This window comes from Vanessa tameamea, chromosome 2 (genome assembly GCF_037043105.1).
Source record: "Vanessa tameamea isolate UH-Manoa-2023 chromosome 2, ilVanTame1 primary haplotype, whole genome shotgun sequence".
In the NCBI taxonomy this organism is placed as follows: Eukaryota; Metazoa; Arthropoda; class Insecta; order Lepidoptera; family Nymphalidae; genus Vanessa; species Vanessa tameamea.
In genome coordinates this window covers 9,264,052-9,285,637 of record NC_087310.1, presented here as the reverse complement: position 1 = coordinate 9,285,637, position 21,586 = coordinate 9,264,052, and the positions used below count along the sequence as shown (strand labels likewise).

General features: G+C 30.8%; 2 protein-coding genes across 2 annotated transcripts in view; one reads left to right on the top strand and one right to left on the bottom strand.

The window, feature by feature from the left end:
- Positions 1-625: 625 nt before the first annotated feature.
- On the bottom strand, positions 626-7,598 carry LOC113394658 (DNA helicase MCM8-like). Its single transcript, XM_026632045.2, has 15 exons — positions 7,314-7,598; positions 7,008-7,240; positions 6,849-6,936; positions 6,443-6,574; positions 5,730-5,845; positions 5,447-5,551; positions 5,038-5,184; positions 4,573-4,792; positions 4,083-4,225; positions 3,789-3,928; positions 3,502-3,592; positions 3,298-3,434; positions 2,386-2,608; positions 1,207-1,368; positions 626-861 (listed from the first exon to the last, which is right to left on the bottom strand). The coding sequence occupies exons 1-15, from the start codon at positions 7,528-7,530 to the stop codon at positions 667-669; spliced, it is 2,349 nt and encodes a 782-aa protein (XP_026487830.2). The 5' UTR covers positions 7,531-7,598; the 3' UTR covers positions 626-666.
- Positions 7,599-8,050: 452 nt separating this feature from the next.
- Positions 8,051-21,586, top strand: part of LOC113394680 (dynein axonemal heavy chain 8) — a 37,760-nt gene continuing 24,224 nt past the window's right edge. Inside the window, exons 1-34 of the mRNA XM_064216081.1 lie at positions 8,051-8,410; positions 8,483-8,593; positions 8,681-8,792; positions 8,940-9,082; positions 9,331-9,532; positions 9,650-9,813; positions 10,061-10,237; positions 11,071-11,174; positions 11,258-11,477; positions 11,987-12,133; positions 12,398-12,537; positions 12,836-12,920; positions 13,313-13,458; positions 13,771-13,915; positions 13,987-14,085; positions 14,205-14,331; positions 14,763-14,865; positions 15,522-15,687; positions 16,086-16,221; positions 16,291-16,402; positions 16,848-16,912; positions 17,080-17,239; positions 17,713-17,845; positions 17,934-18,048; positions 18,269-18,411; positions 18,524-18,704; positions 18,775-18,982; positions 19,189-19,318; positions 19,961-20,124; positions 20,244-20,387; positions 20,481-20,591; positions 20,764-20,918; positions 20,993-21,078; positions 21,281-21,480. Of these exons, the coding sequence (XP_064072151.1) occupies positions 8,081-8,410; positions 8,483-8,593; positions 8,681-8,792; positions 8,940-9,082; positions 9,331-9,532; positions 9,650-9,813; positions 10,061-10,237; positions 11,071-11,174; positions 11,258-11,477; positions 11,987-12,133; positions 12,398-12,537; positions 12,836-12,920; positions 13,313-13,458; positions 13,771-13,915; positions 13,987-14,085; positions 14,205-14,331; positions 14,763-14,865; positions 15,522-15,687; positions 16,086-16,221; positions 16,291-16,402; positions 16,848-16,912; positions 17,080-17,239; positions 17,713-17,845; positions 17,934-18,048; positions 18,269-18,411; positions 18,524-18,704; positions 18,775-18,982; positions 19,189-19,318; positions 19,961-20,124; positions 20,244-20,387; positions 20,481-20,591; positions 20,764-20,918; positions 20,993-21,078; positions 21,281-21,480 (4,964 nt within the window). The 5' untranslated portion in view covers positions 8,051-8,080. The remainder of the gene's footprint in view (positions 8,411-8,482; positions 8,594-8,680; positions 8,793-8,939; positions 9,083-9,330; positions 9,533-9,649; positions 9,814-10,060; positions 10,238-11,070; positions 11,175-11,257; positions 11,478-11,986; positions 12,134-12,397; positions 12,538-12,835; positions 12,921-13,312; positions 13,459-13,770; positions 13,916-13,986; positions 14,086-14,204; positions 14,332-14,762; positions 14,866-15,521; positions 15,688-16,085; positions 16,222-16,290; positions 16,403-16,847; positions 16,913-17,079; positions 17,240-17,712; positions 17,846-17,933; positions 18,049-18,268; positions 18,412-18,523; positions 18,705-18,774; positions 18,983-19,188; positions 19,319-19,960; positions 20,125-20,243; positions 20,388-20,480; positions 20,592-20,763; positions 20,919-20,992; positions 21,079-21,280; positions 21,481-21,586) is intronic.

Here is a 21,586-nt window from a genome sequence, read left to right as displayed (position 1 = left end):
GTGCCATTTTATTTTGCTCCGTTAATAACAACCATTCAAAACTCTTTAATTAAGGAAGGAAGAAATAAATTATAATGCAGGGTCTTTGATTCCATAATATTTAAGTTTTTGTAGAAGAATATCATGCCTAACGGGCTGACGCAATCGAAAGCTTTTGATAAGTGACAAAAACTCGAATAGTATTTTGTGACCTCTTCCACGCATCATAAATGTGCTCAATAAAGGATATACCCGCATCAGAGCGAGCCATAATGAAATGGAACTGTTGAGAATGCTTGTTCGAGTTAAAGTATAAGAACAATTGATAAGGCACGATTTTTTTAATATTTTACTTAATACTGGCAAAATTGAGATTGGTCAAATATAGTTGTTTGGGTCATTTTAATCACCGGACATAAATTATGGAACTTTCAAAGACAATTGACAAACAGAAAAGATAAAAACGATTGTGACACATTGTCTCGGCTAAATCATTGAACTAACTTACCTTGCCGCTTTGCTTTCCTTTTTCTTGTCTGTGACTTTAATTTAAATTTTGAACAACTCGTCTAGTAGTACACATATATTACCGTCAATGTAATAAAATAGTTTTTAGTCACCAATATTATAAAAATCAAAGTTTCAGATTACGAAAATAATATATTTTTTGAAGTAACAATAAGTATTTCAGATGGCAACTAATTGATATGTATTCGATCCTTTTAGGAGAAGGTAGGAATGTATGTGCATTGCTTCAATCAGATCATTTGGGTCACCAGCAATAGCAGCTGATTTATGTATTTGTATCAACTCCTGTCTACTGAATACATCCTTACTTAATTGGTGTGATCTACGTCTTAACACATCTAAAAATCTTTTAACCTGAAAAAGACGACAAAATATGTTTACAAATATAATATGACTCGCGTGATGTTTATGTTAAATGTTATTGTGTTTTTATAAATCTTAGATTATAAAAAAATAGAGCGTGTAGAATAATATTGTCTTACAACAAAAGCGAATACAAATTCCCGGCAGTGCATTTAGCAATTATTATATCAGTTCTACGTAAAATATTTACAGTAAAATTTTAAAATTACAATTCAGTATGTATTGTAAAATAATTATATTCTCGATCGATTGATGTAATATTATGCTTACTGAAATATTCATATTGATTGACTGTTTAATAATTTAGTAGAATATATTCCAATTTATGAGAAATACCTTATTTCGAGAACTAACTCCACTTCCATTGATTGAGCGTGATAATTCTATATTACCAAATTCATCACTAAATGTGTCCATCAAGCTGTGTTTTACTAAACTAATAACGTCATTAGCATCCTGAACGGTTGCTTCCTCTCGTAAGTCCACTCTTGCTCTGGCCTGTAAGACAATTATTGATGGTCTACATCAGTGATTCCCAAAGTAGTCGAGGTGGACCCCCAGGGTTCCACGGGAGACTTGCTGGGGGGTCTACGTAGGCGTGAATAAAAAATGGGGGACCACGAAAATTTATCTGCTTTTGATAGTAAAGAGCAAAAATGTAAGCATAGTTTTTATAAGGGTCTACCTACATTGTTTTAAGTACCTAACTAAGCAGATAATATTTTAATAAGGCAAGCGACTGTTACTTGTTACTTGTCCAAACTTGCGTATTCGATATTACGTACAATTTCGTGTACAGATTTGCAAAGCGCTATCCGGCCGACAATGCTTAATGCTTGTTCAGACATGAACTTGATCACCACTATAAATACTAGATGCCAAAGGTACCCTACTTTTTTATTTTTTTTTCCTCTTTCTTCTTCGTCATCAGTTTGAGAGAATCACTAACAAATTCATAAATTTTAATTGCTGAAATACGTAGGGTTACTAAGGATAGAATTAAAAGCACCAATATTAAACAAATTCAAATTTATTTAGTTCATATTTTAGTGTTTCTCTCAAACTGTGGTTATGGACACATGCCAATAGGTGGTCCACGAGAAAAATAAGTTTGGGAACTAGTGGTCTACATTAACATTTTAAGTGCCAAAATGAACCATGCTGAGTTTACTTTTGTATGTGTTTTATCAAGCAACCTTGGTAATATTTCTATTGGTGCTTCAGAAACATCGAGAGGAAGCATACATTACATGTATTTATGTCACATGTGTTCACACTGCTAAACTTCCATGTAAGCTCCAAATCTTTTGTTAGCAGGAGAGCAGGTCTTTGTCTGCGTGTTATTTAAGGACCGACTGAATTATGTAATGCTTTACTTCGTAACTTATGCTACTTAGTAACTACATTACTAAATAGTATTTTTTTTACATTGAATTTTAATTGTTTACATACTGTAAAATAATAATGAGAACCTAATTTCGTATATCAAATGTTAATACATCTATTGTATCTTACCTGTGTGAGTCTTATACAAGCTTCAAGTTGTCGGGTTGTTATGGGTGCACCGTCATTATTTTGATGTTTGTTGCGGAGTTCTAAATAAAAATCTTGAAGAACATTTGCGGCCTCCGTACTCAGTTTAGGATGAACGTATCTTCTTGCGTATGCAATATATTTTCGGAGTAAAACTAATGGTAAAGTGTCAATTACTTCGCCAGGTTTGAGGCGTAATTTTTTACTGTGAAATGACAATAGTATAATTGGTTTTATAAAGTTCGAGTCAATTTATTCACATTAATTATAGCCAATAAGAATAACATTTATTAACGGTGGTCATTCTCATGCACTCTTTGCATCTCTATCGCACCTTTAGAAAAAGAAAAATCATGAATACAAATTTTATATATGCTATAATAAATCATATTTTACTATTTATTTACGTCGGATTTTTATTATTTTCGACATTTATTACTGTTTTAAACGTGTCAACATTGTATTTCTACAAAACAAATATAGCCTATTCCAATTGAAGTAGGAAAAAAGATAAACAAAACGTAGCTTTACGTATTCATGCGATTTGTTATCAATTCAGCTATATTGTGCACTGTTAAGAGTTTATGATTAATATATTATCTTTATTTATAATACAACACTGTTCCAATTATTTCCAATTTAATTGTACTTCCAAAATTCCGGTAACAGTTTCGTCGACGTTCAAAACCCTATTTTTACGCAAACCCATATTGAAAATCATAGATTAATCAAGCTCTCGACCAATGACATTGCGTCAATCTATATAGATTGACGCGATGTCATTGGTCGCTATCTATATTAACCTAGGTGCTCATCTCGATTTATAAATGTTTTTTTTCTTCGCAGTGAACAAGTATTTAATCTGTATTGACCTCAAAAAAATAATCTTATTACCTTAGAGAAACTTCTCCGTCACTTTGGCTGGAATCTATACTTAAATTAAATTTACTTGTTTCAGCGTCTGCCATTTTCTTTTTTTTTGCGCCCGAATGGAGGGCCAATACATGTTCTGATAACATTGCGTCGATTTTCTAAAATATACATTTATTGTATTATTAGGAATATGATAATATTATTTTATTTGTACAAGTAATTTACCTCATCAGGTTGATCCAGTAATATGAAAACTAGATCGAATCTCGACAATAGGGCTGAGTTAAGTTTTAAGTTCTCAGCGACTGTTTTTGACCTGAAATAATTTAAAAAAAAAATCATGCAAATATAAGTCGCTTTTGTACGAAAGGAAAAGTATAATTTTTCTTTTGGCATTTTGATCTACAGCAAATGAATTAGTTTCTTATAATTTTTACTAAAATCACAATATTCAAGGCTTTTTGTAAAGATCCTGGGCAGCCCAGAGTCGGTCTGGTGTGCATGGCGGGTACCTGCAGTAGGAGCCGGCGCGCGGGTTGGCGGCGGCCAGCACGGTGGCGCGCGCGGCCAGGCTGCACACCACGCCGCCCTTGGCCACGCTCACGCGCCGCTGCTCCATGGCCTCCAGCAGGCTGCTGTGGTGCGCGCACATCTGCACACACGCTCACGCGTCTCACGGGGATTCCTCCCAGAGGGTAGGAAAAATAATAAAAAAAGGGAATATTTTCCATTTCACGGGGACATTGGTCTAGATAGCATGAAATGGGCGATGGAAGGAGTATATTATGTTGAAATGAATTACTCACCTTATCTAGTTCGTCGACGCAGCAGACACCTTTATCGGCTAGTACCAGAGCACCGGCCTCGAGGGCGAAGTCGCCGCCGGGTTCTCGGCCTAAAGCTACCGTTAGACCTCCGGCTGAAGCGGATGCCCCACACACGTAGACTCCTAACGTCAAACTTGAATATTAATCTTTTTTGGTTGTTCAGAATTGAAAATTTAATAATCAATACATTTTCGTAAGAAAAGTAATTTGAACTATAGCGTGATCTTTTTATATACCAGAGCCCACAGATATTAAAAAACTGCATTTTAATTTTTTTTGTATAAATTATATAACATCAATGTCTCAATAATACGTTTTGTAATTAGTTATATTTTATGGCAGGATAAAAATATACTTAATTTTTTGTTAATCATAATTTGCACATTCGAATTTGACTCAGCCAGATTACATAATCAAAAAAAATACGTCTATCTGACTAAAATTGTTTGACTATGAAACTGTTTTGTACCTCTAGGAGCAGCGTGCGCAGCAGCTTGCAATAACTGTGACTTTCCTAGTCCAGGATCTCCGACAATTAACACGTGAGGATTTGACCTCGTCCCATTCTCAAATTCTGTTCCGCCGAAAAGGCCTAATATAAGACCAGCTTTAACGGCCTCTTGGCCGAATATTGTAGGGCATAGGGAATGAACTAAAAGTCTAAATACATAGTCCGAAGCATGAATTTCCTATATATAAAAAAAGAGGATTGTTATTATCAATAAATTTTATACATAAATGAAACAATGATCATTATTGATACAATGCTCAAAATGTGCTCAAAAAATGACTAATTTACTATATATTCATTACTTAGTTAATAATAATTTAAAAGAAATACCTGTAATTCAACGTTAAATACTGTTTTCTATAGAGCTTTTAAGAGTTTTTAATTTTATAATGAAATTTAAACATACAAAACAATTGTATATACCTGAATTGCATAATAATCTTTTAAAGTAAAAGATAATGTTGGATTACTTAGGTTTCTCTGACTATGTATGGAAACCGCCTCTACGTATAATTGTAGTAGTCTAGCAGCTCTTCGGCCGTCTTCACCGCCTTTGCTTTCGCCACGAACCTAACACAATGTTATGAGATATTTAAAATTTTATAATTTTTATTTTAAGGCACTCTTCAATATAAATTTGGACACTACATCATATCTTTATGTTTTTATTACTACCTATAATAAAACACTTCATTACTTTAATATTATGAAGAGGAGCTTTTTCAGATTTATGTAAAAAATACAAGCTTGATTGAAATTGAATTTCTGAGCAAAAATATCTAATAATAGTATGTCTTGTACAGAGTAAAACTTTATGCTATTAAAACTGCACCTGTACTATGCCAGTAACACAGAGGACATCCCCAGGACATGCATTACCAACCAAATCTCCTTGAAGTTCAATTTCTACAGTACGAGGTATTGTTCCCGACAAGCTCTGAAATTATAAAAGGGTAATTAGTATAAAAATCCACTACTATATATATATATATTATAATACTTATTTGATGAAAGTTTCTCAACTGTTCAATAAAATTTTAAAATAATCTGTGGCAATGTATTAGTACCCAATCCTGACATTTTGTGTATATAACATATAAGTATAAATTTTGTACCTGTGATTGTATCTCTTGTATTTTAGCTATTTGCCAGTCAGTGGTATTTGTGAATGGAGAAGACTGCAATGGCTCAAATTTGTGTCCACTTTTGCAACTTTGACAGAAATTTGGAGCTGTAAAAGCAAACAAAAATAACATTATCCATCTACATTATATTTATATATATATATCACACAAACACATACAATATACATATTAAACAGACATTATTTTATTATGTTAAGGGTCATCAATATGTACATCAATGACAAGCAAATCAGAAAAAACAATGTAGAAAAATATGTAACCTTTAACCTAGGGTGACATTCACCGATAGGTAATCAGAGAGTTTTATAACTATAATTGAGAAAATTACTAAGAAAGTAATTAATAAGTATAATAATATATGTAGCCTCAGTCGTTAGGTTTACTTGATGGAAAAATATGTTTGCAAGATGATTTATAAGCAAAATGTTTAGCAATTAATTGAAATCAACACATCAAAACAACTCAATTATCATACTTTATAATTGTTTTCTTTTTAAAAATTGTAAACTTGTTCCTTCTGAACCAATTTATTCAAAATAGATTATAAATTCTCACATTTGTCACCATAAAAAGTTTACTCTACCAGATAACATTACTTTCAATTCAGTGCACATTACTAAAGCAAAACCAATTAACCTTTTGCGAACTGCCTTTTTTCAGAACTGATATAATAATTGACGAACCTGTAAATACACCTTGAGGTTGCATCACAGCTTGTGCACCATGACAACTAGAACATTTGAACGCCATCGAAGTGCATATAAGACCAACACTGCCTACTCTTATAACAGTGCCTTTTATTGTTACTAGTTTACCTAAAAGTTAGACATGCAGTGATAAATAAACTTAATATAAAGCTAAATAAATTTTATGTGTGTCCAGTGATCAGGCAAGCATAATTATGTTAATTTTTATGTATTTCATGTATATTTATATTTCATCAAACATTAGGGTAAATGATCAAATTCTGATCTCCTCTTCCTGCTGTCTCCCTTCTCCTTAAGAGATGAGGACACCTTTTATCAGTAGTAGAATATTTATGGGTTTTTTGTCACTTTTATTAAACATATTTCAATATAATATACATACCAAAATAATTAACTTTTAAATTTGCAATTGGAATAATGGGTTCATAGTTTAATATTCTAACCCTTATGCGAGATTCACATTTGAGTGTCTGCAAATACAATAAATTATAATGATTATATTTAATTAAAGAAATAACAAGTGTGATAGATAATAAATAACCTCATGTAAACTATATTCCAAAATCCGTAGAGTTGTCTCTGGGTCTTCAAATAAATCATTTTGAAAGGAAGACCAAGAATTTTTAAAATTCATATCATTTGTTAAGCTTTGAACATCCAAAGATACACTACGTGTCTGATCAATTTTTTCTAAATCAAATAAACTTCTATTTTTTTCTATGTATGCATGAAAGCTTTCTATATTTTTAGCTATTTCCTGATTCGAAGATTGCTCTGAAAAAAATATCATTTTTTAAATATATTACAACATATTTTATGGTCTATAAAATTATAAACACAATTTCACCTTGAGATGGAAAATATAGTTTCCAAGCATTTTTATCTGAGTATATGGGTATTACAATCGGTAATTGATTTGCTGGAGCTCTTGAAGACCTGGATGTAGTTGATGCTAATAAAGTCGATGATGTTGAGTTGTTAAGACTTCGGTTATCAGAAGTATTATTTGTCCTATTATTTCGAGTCCAATTATTTTTATAACGACCCCTCCAATTGCGACGCATTTTATATAGTCCTCCAAATTTTCCAAAAGAAATAACAGAAACTTGTTTATATATTTCAATTTGACAGTTTTGCCCGCGTATCAATTTGACATTTCTCGGTGCTTATCGATGGATAGTGATATCGTTTAGGAATATTTCTTACACAAATAAAGCACAAAAATATTGACCAATTATTATAAAAAAGTATAAATCCCTAAATGGGGAAGTCTTTTGTTTTTCGAAGATCAGTGGCAATAAGAAATATTTTATCTTATTTATGTTTATTAATTTCATTTATGAGTACTGTGCATACAAAATGCATTAATTGATTTTTATACATTTTGCAAGGTACTAAAAATATAGTTTCTTTTTTTTTAAATACTCATTTTACTTTAATAGTCGAACCATCATGTTTTTTAAATTTGGAATTATAAGAAGGAAAGAAACTGACAATAGAAGTTATCAAAAAAAATCAGAACGTCTTTTAGTGATCATTTATAAATATAAAATAATTTTATATATATAAATAATTATAAAGTAATTTAATATTTTATCATATAAATATTAAAAAATGTCTAATGAAGCTGAGGAGAATCCGCCAGAAGCCCCACCTGAAGGCTTAACGTCTGAAGGGGCAGATGCGGCAACGGATCCTGTTCAGGAACATGCGGGAGATGTAGAGCATGTTGCTTCAAAAATAGATGAGGTTGCAAGGAGAATGTCGAGAAAACAGTCTATGTATCCAGCAACACCTGGAACATCCACACAGATTGTTGATATAGATAGGACTGCATTAGATGCTATTCTCGATGTTTCTTCAAGACTGAAAGACATTCAGAAGAAAAGTAAAGTTTCAATGAGTACTTTGAATTTAGCTCACGAGTCTTACAAGGACAAACAAGTAAATAAAGTTGTCAATTAACTGAATGAGTTTTATTTAATTATCATAGTTATTAAATAAATAATATTTTAGGCTAAAGCGAAAGAAGCTCGAAATAATAGAGTAGGAGGATTAAAATCGCAGAGTAGATTCTTATTGGAGAGTGCAGCTGCGATGTTAAATAAACCCGTTGAATATATATTGGTAATAAATATTCTATACTAACCTTGTTTTCTATTTTTTAGTCGCTTTTTTTAAATTATTGTAACAAAATTCTAAATACTTTTTCAGGATGGTGTATTTGATGCAGACATTCATATCGATATTTTAGACAGTGCTTTAGTCGAAGGCGGTAGGAACTGTTTTGTTCTATGTGATGCTTTTTTACCACCTTTAAAAATGGGTAAGCATATATCGGTATAACCAAATCAAAAGTTATTTAGGACGTATAAGTTGCGTTACATGAGTATTTTACCAAAAAGAAAAAGTCCCAATGTACCTATGGTTAAAAGTATAAATCTACTATATATTTAATTACTTTTATTTAAAGAATCTGGCAGGTATGTACCCAATCAAAAAGGAAAAATGGAAAGAACATATATTTCGGACACAGCTAAAATAGGAACGGAAGGGATGTGTGTAGCAATGTACAGAATTAAAAATAAAACTGTTGAGATGAAAACAGTGGCGGACGTAAGTAAATTTTACTTACAATTTACCGACCTTAAATGAAAGAAAATAAAACTTATCTATTTATATTTACAGTGTAAAAAATACTGATCCTTCAAAACAAATAACCGTATTTTTATCTCGTGTAATACTAGATATTTTAATTTGATATTAAAAAGATAGTAAATAAATTATTTACAAATTAAATTGATAAATATTGTAATATTTATTGTATTGTAAGCATTTCGATTTTTGTGATTATATTTTTCTAGGATTTTTTCCTGGTGATATTTGATATGAATCAAGAAACTGAAAACGTCGTATCTGGTATATATGCAACTATGCAACGTGTCTACGTATCAGCTTTACAAGCTTGCCAGGCTTGGGGAGATTTAAATCCACCTAACCCTAAAAGTGAAGAAAAAATAAAAACCTATATATCAAAGATAATGTTGTTTATTGATTATTTAGCAAGTAAGTTAGCAAAACTTGAATGGTATCGCTAATATTTTAAAATGTTCAAATATTTACGTATTGGTGGAATTTATTTTGTAGTATTATAAGATTTACCTATTATTTTTAATTTACCAGAAACGAAAATTGATTTGGATTGTTGTACGAAGTTTAAAATAAACTTAACATTATATGAGGAAGAATTGGCTGATCAAGAAAAAATGAAATTAGCAGTTACAAAAACGCACGTGCTGGAAGAAATCTGTTCTTTCGTGAAACAGTGGGTCAAACAGATAATGATGGTATGCTGTGATGTATTGAATAGGTGTTAATTTTGTAATAGTACCTGTAAGTAGTAGTAACCTGAACAAATCAGGTGGTATTTGTTCAAAAACGTACAAAAGCCTTGCACTTGCTACCATGCAATTTAATGTACTATTTATATAAAGTAATAATAAAATCATACCGAAAAGATCACCATCTTCCAAACCAATAAGATATTTATAAAATATTTTTTTAAATTAACATTATATAAGTTAAAATATTTAGGTGCTGGTGCAAAGTCAGCAACTACGCCGAGAGCCTTCGAATATTGGACCATTGGCTGAGCTAGATCATTGGCGCCGACAACTAACTTCCTTTACTTCGATCATAGAACACATAAAATGCGATCCCTGTCAGATGTACATACATACGTTGATCCGAGCAAAGTCTAAGCTCATTAAGGTAACTTTATAGTTTGGTACAACTAACAAGCTCTATAGTTCAACATTCAAAATTAACATGCAACTAATGCTTGTTTATGATCTTTTGAGATCGAGTTGCACTCCTTTTGCAGCAAAAATTTTTTTCTTTTAAGTTAAAACTGTGTAGCAGTAATATTAAAATCGTTTTTATAACATTTATATAAGATAATTTATGATATTAATAAAGTTTATGGAATTGGTATTACGAGCTAATGAAACATTAAATTGAAAAAAAATAAATAGTTTTTCTGTTTTTATTAAATAATACTAATATTCTCGACTTCCTTTTACTGTTTCCTGTAACTCCATTCGTGTTAGATTTATATATCTTGTTGATTTCACATTATGCCGTAAATAGTATAATTTACATACCCTTGATATAGACTATCAAAGTCCCAAGCTATCACTAGCTATGTCAATTTTAATCACCATCATTTAACTGGTTTAGTTCTGATCAAGTAAAAGTTTTAGAAGAATTTGGGCAAGTATAATTTTAGTCAGATTTATGTAACTGAAATAAGAAAATTAGATTGAATATATAATGGAAGTAATCATGATATACATTAAAAAATATATGTAAATATTTATATAGATTATAGGTAACGAAAATACATAAGTTATAATTACTTATTGTCTTACTTGATAAGTTACTTGAATGATGTTTTGTTCTTAGACATGTATCTGCGTCATTTGTAAATATTTAGTATCTACATCTCGTGTAATTTATTTAAAATTAATTATTACGTTGATTTTTTATTGAAATCTAATATTGGTTTTTACATATTTTCGTAAAATAATGTGTTTTTTTTTCAGAAATGGAGGCTCATCGACAATCAAGTAACAGACTATTACAATGAAGCGTTTGATAATGTTAAATATCTATATGCCTTAGAAAAGTATTGCGAACCTCTTTACAGGTAGATTTTTGATTTTTGATTTTACATCGGAGTCACGTATTATATGCATATTAATACGGAACGTCTATTTAATCCCGTTAAAGGTGCGATCCACTTACAATGCAACAATTCATTCCTGGACTTTTGTACACGGTTCGAATGGTATACGCAACGTCTAGATATTACAATACCACGAAGCAGATATCCACTCTGCTCGTGAAGGTCACAAATCAGATTCTCAACATGTGCATGGATTACTTAACTAACGGCGACAGAAAGACAATTTGGAATCAGGACAAACTCAGATTTATTAAAAAGGCCAAGGTATTAATTATTATTAATTTGTGTTTTTAACGATAAAGTTATTTTTTTATTTTTAGTCTTATTATAACTTACTATGTTTAATTTACCTTTAAATGTTGCTTGAGCTTTGATTAGTAATACGATGCTGTTTTCTTCTTTCGAATGTCGAATAAATGATAACAGTAAGAAAGAATTCAGTGATTTAGTTAACTGAAAATCCGCTAAGTGACGTATTTAAGTACTTAATATTATATGTAAGGCAATGAATTCAAGAAATTATAACGGTTACTATTGTTTATATTTAATTTTCTATTCTACCCTTCCGGGTATAAATAAAGTACTCTATTCTATTCCATTTTAATTGATTAAAATGTAAATCCTGTATATGATTCCTTCCAATTATTGGCAAGTTTCAACGTATAATCTGATAAAATGATGATTTAATTTTTCCGAGTAAACAAGACCAATGTAGATTGAAGTATATTCATTTAAGTAATAAACGTTAAAAGTACTTTTGTTCATGCTTTCAGTTATGTTTGGACCTGTACAGCTTTTATCGGGAATGTTACAATGAAACTCAATTAGAGATGATGGAGGCGGCCGATGAACGACCGTTTGATTGTTCTGAAATGTACATTTTCGGAAAGTTTGAAACGTTTCGGAAAAGATTATTGAAGGTAGAGGTTCAAGTTGCTATTGAAACGTAGTTTATTATTTGAAAATAAAAAATATAAAAATAAATTATGAAGGAACAAACAAAAGTTCTTTGGTTTTGATTTATTGTTTACAATAATAAAAATACTTTTATCAGTTACAAATTTTTTTTTAGTTTCGACAAAAATAACAATGATTTTATTTATCTTCTGTTTTTAAAAAAAATATATATTAAACATATTCTAATGATATTCCTTTATAGTTTAAAAATGATAGTTTTTTTCCAGATTGTAGACCTATTTCAAACGTATATAACCTATTATGTTCTTAATAAGACAACTCTAGAAGGCATTGAGGAGTTTGCGGTAAATTTTAACAAACTCTTCAAAACTATTTCATCGAAAACCTACGATGCTCTAGACCACAGGTAGTTACATCTCTACATAGTATAAAACAACGCTTAGATCTTTTAAGCTATGCGATAGAGTTTAATGTGGTATTTTATCAATAAATAGAGTGATTCAAGAGAAAGGAAAAAGCCGGTGTTTCAACTTTCTTAGACGAATAAAAACAAGAATGTTTTTTTTTAAATGTTTGTTCTTCAATATAAAAGTTATATTTTTGACTCTTACTGTATCCGAGTTAAGCCGCTCCGGGTAATAAGTACCTTGTAATCAACGAAAATATATATGTGTGTTCAGCGTCTGATTTTATATTTTTTTAAGGCGACCTGATTTCGACAAAGATTATAAAGTGTACAAAGACAACATTGCGACACAGGAACTGCTGTTAGAGAATTTTATGATAACGGTAACAACTTCCTGTAAATTAACATTTTTCCGTACCTAATATTTCACTAGACAGTTATTTTTTATCCAGTTTTAAAAGGTCCTCAAACTTCACTATCCTAAATTGTAAATAAGTAACCAATTGGAGTAGATGTAAAATAAAAATAAAGGTCTATGGATAAAATCTTTAATATATAATGAGAAGACGTCCAAAGAAGACTTCCAAATGCAACCCTCTAACGAAACAATTAAAGGGATGAAAGCCATTCAAGCCGCACGGCTACAGTTTCGTTTAAAAAAAATGAGAATTTATTTCATCATTAACATCTATTATATATATTTGATAATTTTGTAGTATTTGCTTATTGTGTTTAATAATATTTATTTATGCTACTTGATGCTTCTGCGTTTTAGAGTGTGAACAAGTGTCCCACAACAGAGATCGCCTTACACTTGCTTGAAAGATTCAAAAAGCTTAAGCTTGACTGTTTGTATTTAGAGGATCAATACTATGATCTGATAAGCAAGTATACCGCTGAGATCGAGTCTATTCGTGACAGGTAGGACGGTGCAAAATAACTTCAGTAAAAACGTGGACATTTTTAATCATATCTCGATTTTGCGACCAAATTTTTTGTTTTTTTTTTTTTAAGAACAACTTTTACCTCCTGGCAAATTGATCTTCTTTTTCCTGCTCTTGTCCCAAATTATTTGGGGTTGGCACAGTGTAATACAGTCGCTTTTCCTTCCATTCTCTAAATGCTTATTTCATTATTCGTCTTCTGATCGTTCACATCTATTTCTCTCATACACCACACAAACAGATATACTAAATATGAGGTAATTGATTATTTCCTTAAATAATTTTCTAGATACAATGAAGATCGAGAAAATCCTGATCTACCAAGAAATATGCCTCCAGTTTCCGGTAGAGTAATGTGGATAAGATTTTATGATAAAAATATTAAATATCCAATGAAAGAGTTTATGAAACATCACGAAGTTATCACGCACATGGTAACATCAGAAATTTAAATTTGTCGTGTGATTGAGTTTTGGATAATAATATTGTTTTTTTTTTTATTTAGAACACGCAGAGGTGCATAAAACTGTTTAATGTTATGTGCATTGTTTTCACGGAATTCGAGTATATATATCATTACGCATGGACAGAAAATGTAGGACAGGTAAGGATTGTTTGATCACTTCTTGGATCTTTTCGAAAGTTTGTCAGTAGAGTCATAATCAATTGTTATCAATAATTGGATGAAGAAAATTTTAGGAAATTAATTGTGTTTTTATATAGGTGAGATTAGGTCTGGTATCACCTCTACTGATTCGCCATCCAGTGACCAATAGGTATATTGTAAATTTTAATATTTACATACCGGAGTGCATTCGAGAAGTCGAGTACATGTGGCAGTTGGGGCTGAGTAAGTGGCTGCAGTAGCGTAGCATAATATACTATGTATGTGTAATCCCATTTTTATATAAATTAGTCCATTTTTTATTATATTTTTTATTTCCAATTATTGCGGGTTCGAATCCAGGTAAGAAACACTGAATCTTCATGTGTTTGATTTGTGTTTATCTCGTACTTGGCGGTAAAGGTAAGTATAGTGACAAAACCTACCATATGTCGGATGAAAATCTTACATATATGTATTCAAGCACGTCACACCAACCGTCCTTGGAGCAGCGAGGTGAAATAAGTCCTTCTCTTCAAAAACAAGGGGGAGATACCTTAGCCTGACAGTAGCTACTCTACTCTCTTTACACTTTTACATTTAATGCTTGATAATCTGGATGAATTTGTCATTTATTTGATCAGTAACTTTTTTTTAAACTATTAAGAAATTTTAAGGTGTTCCCGACACAGCTCAAATTGTTGCTTTCTGTAAAGAGAAGATATTTGCAGACTATGAACGGATTAAATATTTGGTGAATCGTAGTGATCAGATTAGAAGGTTAATTATTTATTATAAAATCTTTAATTTGCAAACAAGGTTTGCAAATCTGATAATATCAGGAATGGCTTATGATCTTTAAATTTCAATTCTAATTCACATACATGGTTTGAAATGTGCGACTATCTTCTATGATAAAATCTTCGAGATGTATCTTATCTGTTGTGTAATATAATTTTGTAATTGATAGTTTAAATATTCCTGATATAATATGTGCAAACGAAATGCCAATCTCCAGACTAGTGGTGATTTTGCAAACGAACAAAAAAAAATTACATAGTTATTATATTTCAAACAAGAATATATACAGGTAGAATTTTTGAATAATATGGTTTTTAATAAAAATAGCTGTACTCACAATGACTTTATATTTAATTTATATACGAAGTCATAAAATGATGAATGCACCTTTCACCACCTTAAACACACCTGACTGTTTTTTTTATTGTTGTTAAAAACGAATTATGAAAATTTTTGAGGCAAATGAACTTGACCTTGGGATCTTTTTCCATGTTATGCTGTTGTTGACAGCTAGAAGTACAGCTACTAGAGCAGCTGACTGAATTTTTAAAGCGGTCATAAAAATGCCTATTATATATTAAGCGTAGGAATATTTTTTTGGCTAAAACATAACTTTGTAAAACGAACAATTGCAGAAGTATGCCGAAACTTTATCTTCCTTTATTACGTGCCCAATTGATCAAGATGGATAGTGCGTTTCAATCAGGCTTGTCCATCATAACTTGGACATCCTTAGAAATTGTTTCATATTGTGAAAACATTGAACGCGTATTAGATGAAGTGGATCTTTTTGTTAAAGAAGTATATTTATTTACATTATTAATATTAAGGTCACATATTTTTTGATGAAATAGTTTATTTTGGTTAAAATTTAAATAATTCTTTTATGGTGTCCATAAATTTACTAACGTTACTTGAATTACTATAAGTATTTGAAACGGGATATTTATCATGTTTTTTATTATTATTTGGTGGAGTTCGATATTTCGACATTATCTATCTATCTCGTGAATAAGAAATTCGTAGATAATGTCGAAATATCGAGCTACGCCAAATAAAAATAAAAGACATGGTAAATACCCCGTTTCAAATACTTATAGTTACTTGTATTGTTTACATAATAAGATGATTAGCTATACGAACATTTGTATTCTGTACATCAATGATAAATAAATGTCGACTGTATTAACTTCTATTAGGTAGTGGACATCAAAGAAGCTCGTATCGATGCTATATTGCAATCGGTAACTAAAACTTTATTAGTGTATCTTCCGAATAAAGCTGTTGATCCGAACACGTTTTATGAAGATAATCTCATAAGGCGAGATGAAATAGGTACGATAAATACAATTTAAATTTACTTTTATATAGTACTTCACTACGTAAATGTATGAATTTTTGCAGCACTGGATTTGCAGCAAAAGTCTTGGAATGCTGAAATCGCTGTAATAGAACTTATAAATAAATTTTTGAACAGTGTTCCTTCTCAGCAGATTCGTGATCTGAAAGATAATTGGTAAGTACTTAGTATTTGTTCCCTCGAACATAAAATGTTAGTGGTTGATGTATAACAATCAGATAATAATTTTATAGATTTTTTATTATTTTTGATGGTCTCCGTGGTTGAGTAGTGTGTACACCGGTTTTAATGGGTACGCCTCTCCGAGGTCCCGGGTTCGAATCCCGGCCGAGTCGATTTAGAAAAAGTTATTAGTTTTCTATGTTGTCTTGGGTCTGGGTGTTTGTGGTACCGTCGTTACTTCTGATTTTCCATAACACAAGTGCTTTAGTTACTTACATTGGGATCAGAGTAATGAATGTGATGTTGTCCACTTAAAAAAAATGTATAAGATAAAAGCGAAAGCGTTTTTTCTGAAACGTTCTAAACAGTAAAAATAATCTTTTTATTGCTTGGATTTAATGTGAATAGAATATAAATTTTTATTAACTGTGTATTTTAGGTTGGATATAGATAAAGCTTTAAAGCAAGTCACTTCAGCCACAAGAGTGTTTCCTGAAGATGCTGGTATTATTTTTTGCAAATCAACGCTTACTACGTACATTGAACACACAAGATAGTTTTTACACACAAGTTCTAGCTCATTTTAGTTTAATAGAAAAATAGATCATTTATTTACAATAATTATAATTTAATTAGTTATTTTAATGTTACAATTTACATGTTCTACGTAGCTTTCATGGAAATTGAGAATCCGGATCGATTTGATACTACACCTGCGATTAATGAATGTAACGAACTCTTTGCCTATTTCGCTACGAAGTGTTTAGAATCTCTGATAAAATGTACAAGACAGAGTTTAGATTTATTGAGGAAAAGAGCATCAGTGTCCAGGTAATTGAAAACATTATGAATAACTTGATACTCCCTAATTTTTTTTTTATGTCAGCGTCATGTATATTTTTATTCCATTTCGTATTTTGAGATTTAGTATTTGGTAAATGAACATTTTGTATGGTACGTAATTTTATTCTTATTACTTGATATATTTTCCCGATGTTAAGATAATTTTAACGTATAGAATTATATTTTGAGATATTATAATACTAGGATAATAGTCCCATGTAACTAAAAAGAAAAAATTTACCGCTACGCGTGAAAAACAATGTTTCTGTTCAATAAATCTGCGGTCACGATTAAGTAGCGCGCTTAGAAGGGCGTACAAACACCTAATATAAAAACAAACATATTTTTCTCATAAACTAGGGTAATGGAAGTCTCCTTAAATATAAACTAAATGTTTTTTTTTTAATCAGTTATTACATTTGTGTAACAATCGGTTAAATTCATATTTATTTAAATAACAGTTTTCTAACAATGACTACTGATCCCGAGGAACAAAAAAAATTGAATCCACTCATGTTGACGATGATGTTTTTGGAAATTCCAAAAATATTGATTAAGCCGTCTTTAGAAGAAATCCAGTCTGCTTTCTCACAGGTATTCTAACATGACGTACTCTAGTATAGAGATTAAGTATATAGATCATATTATGTGTATTATAAATATATTTATTTGCATTATTTAGGTTGTGTTAAATTGTATAATGGACATACATCGCAGCGTGTTTATGTGGGGTCAGCAAGATCAAATTAAGAAAGAGAGGATGAATACAAACTCCCTTACGGCCACGAGAAGCGTTAGTGGTAAGACAAACGGATGTTTTTATGTGATTCTTTAATAATATTTTGTTGTATTAATTGGTCATTGTTATATTTTTAATATCTTTATGATATGATATCGTTTTATCATACGCAAAATGATGTTTGTTAGTTTTTCGTAAGATATTTTAAGTTAATGATTTCACTTTTATATGGTTGCATAAAATTTTGTATGACATGGTATATTATGACATGTTTTTAGCTGGCTCCAGGTCTGGTTCAAATATGATCGGAATCAGAAATTACTTTCGAATGGTCTCAGAACACAAGGATATTGTTAGGGCGGTCATGGCGTTACAGGGAATGATGTACATGTTTAAACCAGATATTGAGAAATTGTTAACAGTATGTACCAGTATTGTCTTATGTGTAGCAAAATAATAATTTAGTAAAATATATTTATCTAAAAAAGGTCTTTTGGTATTGTTTTTCTATTTAATTTTACCTTTTATTTTAGGGGTACACTAAATTTTCTCACTTATGGGATGAAAACAGGGTGCAAAAAGTTCAAGATTTTGTTGATACGAATCCTTTGAATGTTATCATACGAGACATGTTCAAGAAATACGAAAACCAAACAGAGGAAGTTCTTAATTTGCCTGAAAGGCATATTATAGGATCTATACAGATAGACATGGGTACCGTAAATTTAATAACAAAATATCTTTGAAAGCAGTAGCTGAAATTTGATATTGAATTTTCTTTTAGATAAAATTAAATTGGCCTTACATATTGAGTCCGTGGAATGGAAAAGAATCCTGGGTAAATTACTGAGTCACGCTTATAAAGAGAGGGTGCTTAAATTGATGCAATTTATAAAAGACCGCATGAAGACCATGAGCAAAAAGATTAAAGACTTGGACGATGTCAGAGTAGCAATGCTGTGCTTGGAAATGATTCGCGAGGAATTTATTGGGTAGATTTTATAAATTGTATATTTTAATTGCTTATTTTTGTATAAGTACCTAGTCTAGAAGTATTTAGCTTTCAGCTATATGAGTTTTATCATTGAATAGTTATGTTGTTGTGATATGAATATTCAAATAAAATCATTCGTCATAAACTACTGATGAATATCAAACTGCCAATTTGACACGCTGGTATTGTTGCAATGAATTTCAGAATGGATGTGGAATTAGATTTAATCGAAGAGAGTTACGGCACTTTTAGTCAATTCAATGTCGACATACCGAAAGAAGACGCTGACATAGTATATGGATTGCGATATGCCTTCCAAAACATGTTAACAACGGTGAGTTTTCACCCGAACCTTATTCGCGTGGGTGGATATTATGTGCTAGGTAGACGAATTTTCATTTTCTGTGCATGTACAAAGTTTATGCAATTTTAATAATGATTGTTTGCGAAATTTTTACGTGAAAGTGTATAAATAAAACAAACTTTTTTTCAGGCTTATAATATTAGTTAGGAGATTAAATTATTCTTTAAATGAATGTGTTTGTTTAATGAGGAACAGTATGTAGCAGTCATATTTACTGTTTCATATTTTACAAACACATAAATATAAATAAATAGCATTACAGTCTTCCAAGTAACCCTAAAGACAGTTAAAGAACGATCACTAAACTTGTAAAATATTAAAATTCACGCCTTAGGTTTAAGGTGTTTTAATTTGGCATTTATACTTTTAATGACGAAGTTTTTTAGTAATATGTACAACAAATGATTGCCATATTCGGGCGATTTTTATTTTATTTAGTATATTACCGTATTTTTACAAATTAGTCCTCTCGATGTAGACGATATGTCTACGGTACTTAAGAAAAACTTGTATACTATAATTAGGACTATTCTATATACATTGATTACTTACATAATGTACATCGTAGTCCGTTAAAATAATATGACCGTCATATAATGTATAATTATACAGGCTGCACAAGTCCAACAACGGATAGTTGATATGCAAGGACCTCTTCAAAAGGAACTGACTGATGGTGTTTCAGCTTTTAATAATGATGTGCTTAAATTCGATGCTGATTACGATGCGTTTGGACCGATGACGCCTGGACTTACGGCGCGAGAAGCTAGTGATAGGTACATTTTTGTTTTGTTACAGCTTGTTGATATTATAAAATATGATGTACCTATCTCACTTGTTTTATTTTCAACGTAACAATCAGTTCGAATGGGTATTAAGAACTCTTCAATTTCAGAGTTATTATGTTCCAATCAAGATTTGATGAGTTGTGGCGTCGATTCGAAATGTATTCGAACGGTGAAAAGTTATTCGGAATGGAAGTTAAAGATTATCCCATACTTCATCAGAAGAAGAAAGAATTCAATTTACTCAGCAAACTGTTCGTAATTTTATTCTGATGCTGTTCAATTAATAAATTTATAATATAGGTATATAACGTCTTTATTATAATATGCGATATATATTGTTACAGGTATAGTCTTTATTTGGCCGTAATGAACTCTATTGACGGTTACTTCGAAACTCCATGGGTGGCCATTGATATCGAGCAAATAGTAGCGCAATTAGCAGAATTCGATTTAAGGTAAGACGAGACTAAGCAAGAGTTTACTTTATAAAAAATACTCTATCTTAAAAGTAAAAGCATAATAAACTCTGACGTTATTGTGAGAGTTCATGTAAAAAAATAAATAAAAGTAGAATTTGTAGCAAACGTTAAAAAGTTAAATATTTTCATTTTTTAACTTAATATTTAGATGTCGCAAGTTACCACGAGGAATGAAAGACTGGCCGGCGTTTATAGATTTGAAAAATAAAATCGACGACTTTAACCAAACTTGTCCTTTGTTGGAATTGATGGCGGATAAATCCATGAAGGATAGACATTGGAAGAGATTAGAGAAATTAATGAGTTAGTAAAAATGTTTATTATGTATTATTTTTCGAGAAAGAAATCACTCAATACAATTACAACCGCTTTTTCAGACTGCGTCCTGGATGTGGAATCTGAAACATTTACTCTAGCTAATGTCATGGAAGCTCCATTACTAAAGAACAAAGAAGATGTTGAAGTAATTCTAAAATACATACTTCTTGTTCAGTGGTCGAAATTAATATTATATCCATAAACCGATTTTCTAACATACACATATCTGGATTCAATTTTGGTTCTTTAATTTAAATATTTTATATTGTTAATTACAGTCATATATTTAATGAAAATCATACTGAATGATTCTCAAAAGCATAAAATTACAACTTTTACGTTTATAGGATATCTGCATCAGTGCAGTCAAAGAAAAAGACATAGAAGCAAAATTGAAACAAATTATAGCAGATTGGGCGGTTGTAGACCTTACATTTGCTCCGTTTAAAAATCGCGGAGAACTGCTAATTAAAGCTCAAGAGACGCTTGACATTATAACAATGCTGGAAGATTCGTTGATGATTTTGAATTCATTAGCGTCAAATAGGTGACTGCATTTTTTACGAATATTGACGGAGAAACCAAATGTTTTTTTCTAATTTATATTTATATATTTTAATGTATTTTTAAGGATAATATTAACAAACTTAAAA

What these genes read in the sequence shown, in the direction of transcription:
- LOC113394658 (XM_026632045.2), bottom strand. Translation starts at nt 7,530, where the DNA reads ATGCGTCGCAATTGGAGGGGTCGTTATAAAAATAATTGGACTCGAAAT. An exon ending in ACCTCAAGGTGTATTTACAG is followed by an intron (nt 5,846 to 6,442) that starts GTTCGTCAATTA and finishes TTGCTTTTACAG; the next exon opens with CTCCAAATTTCTGTCAAAGT. An exon ending in GAGTTAGTTCTCGAAATAAG is followed by an intron (nt 862 to 1,206) that starts GTATTTCTCATA and finishes CGTCTTTTTCAG; the next exon opens with GTTAAAAGATTTTTAGATGT.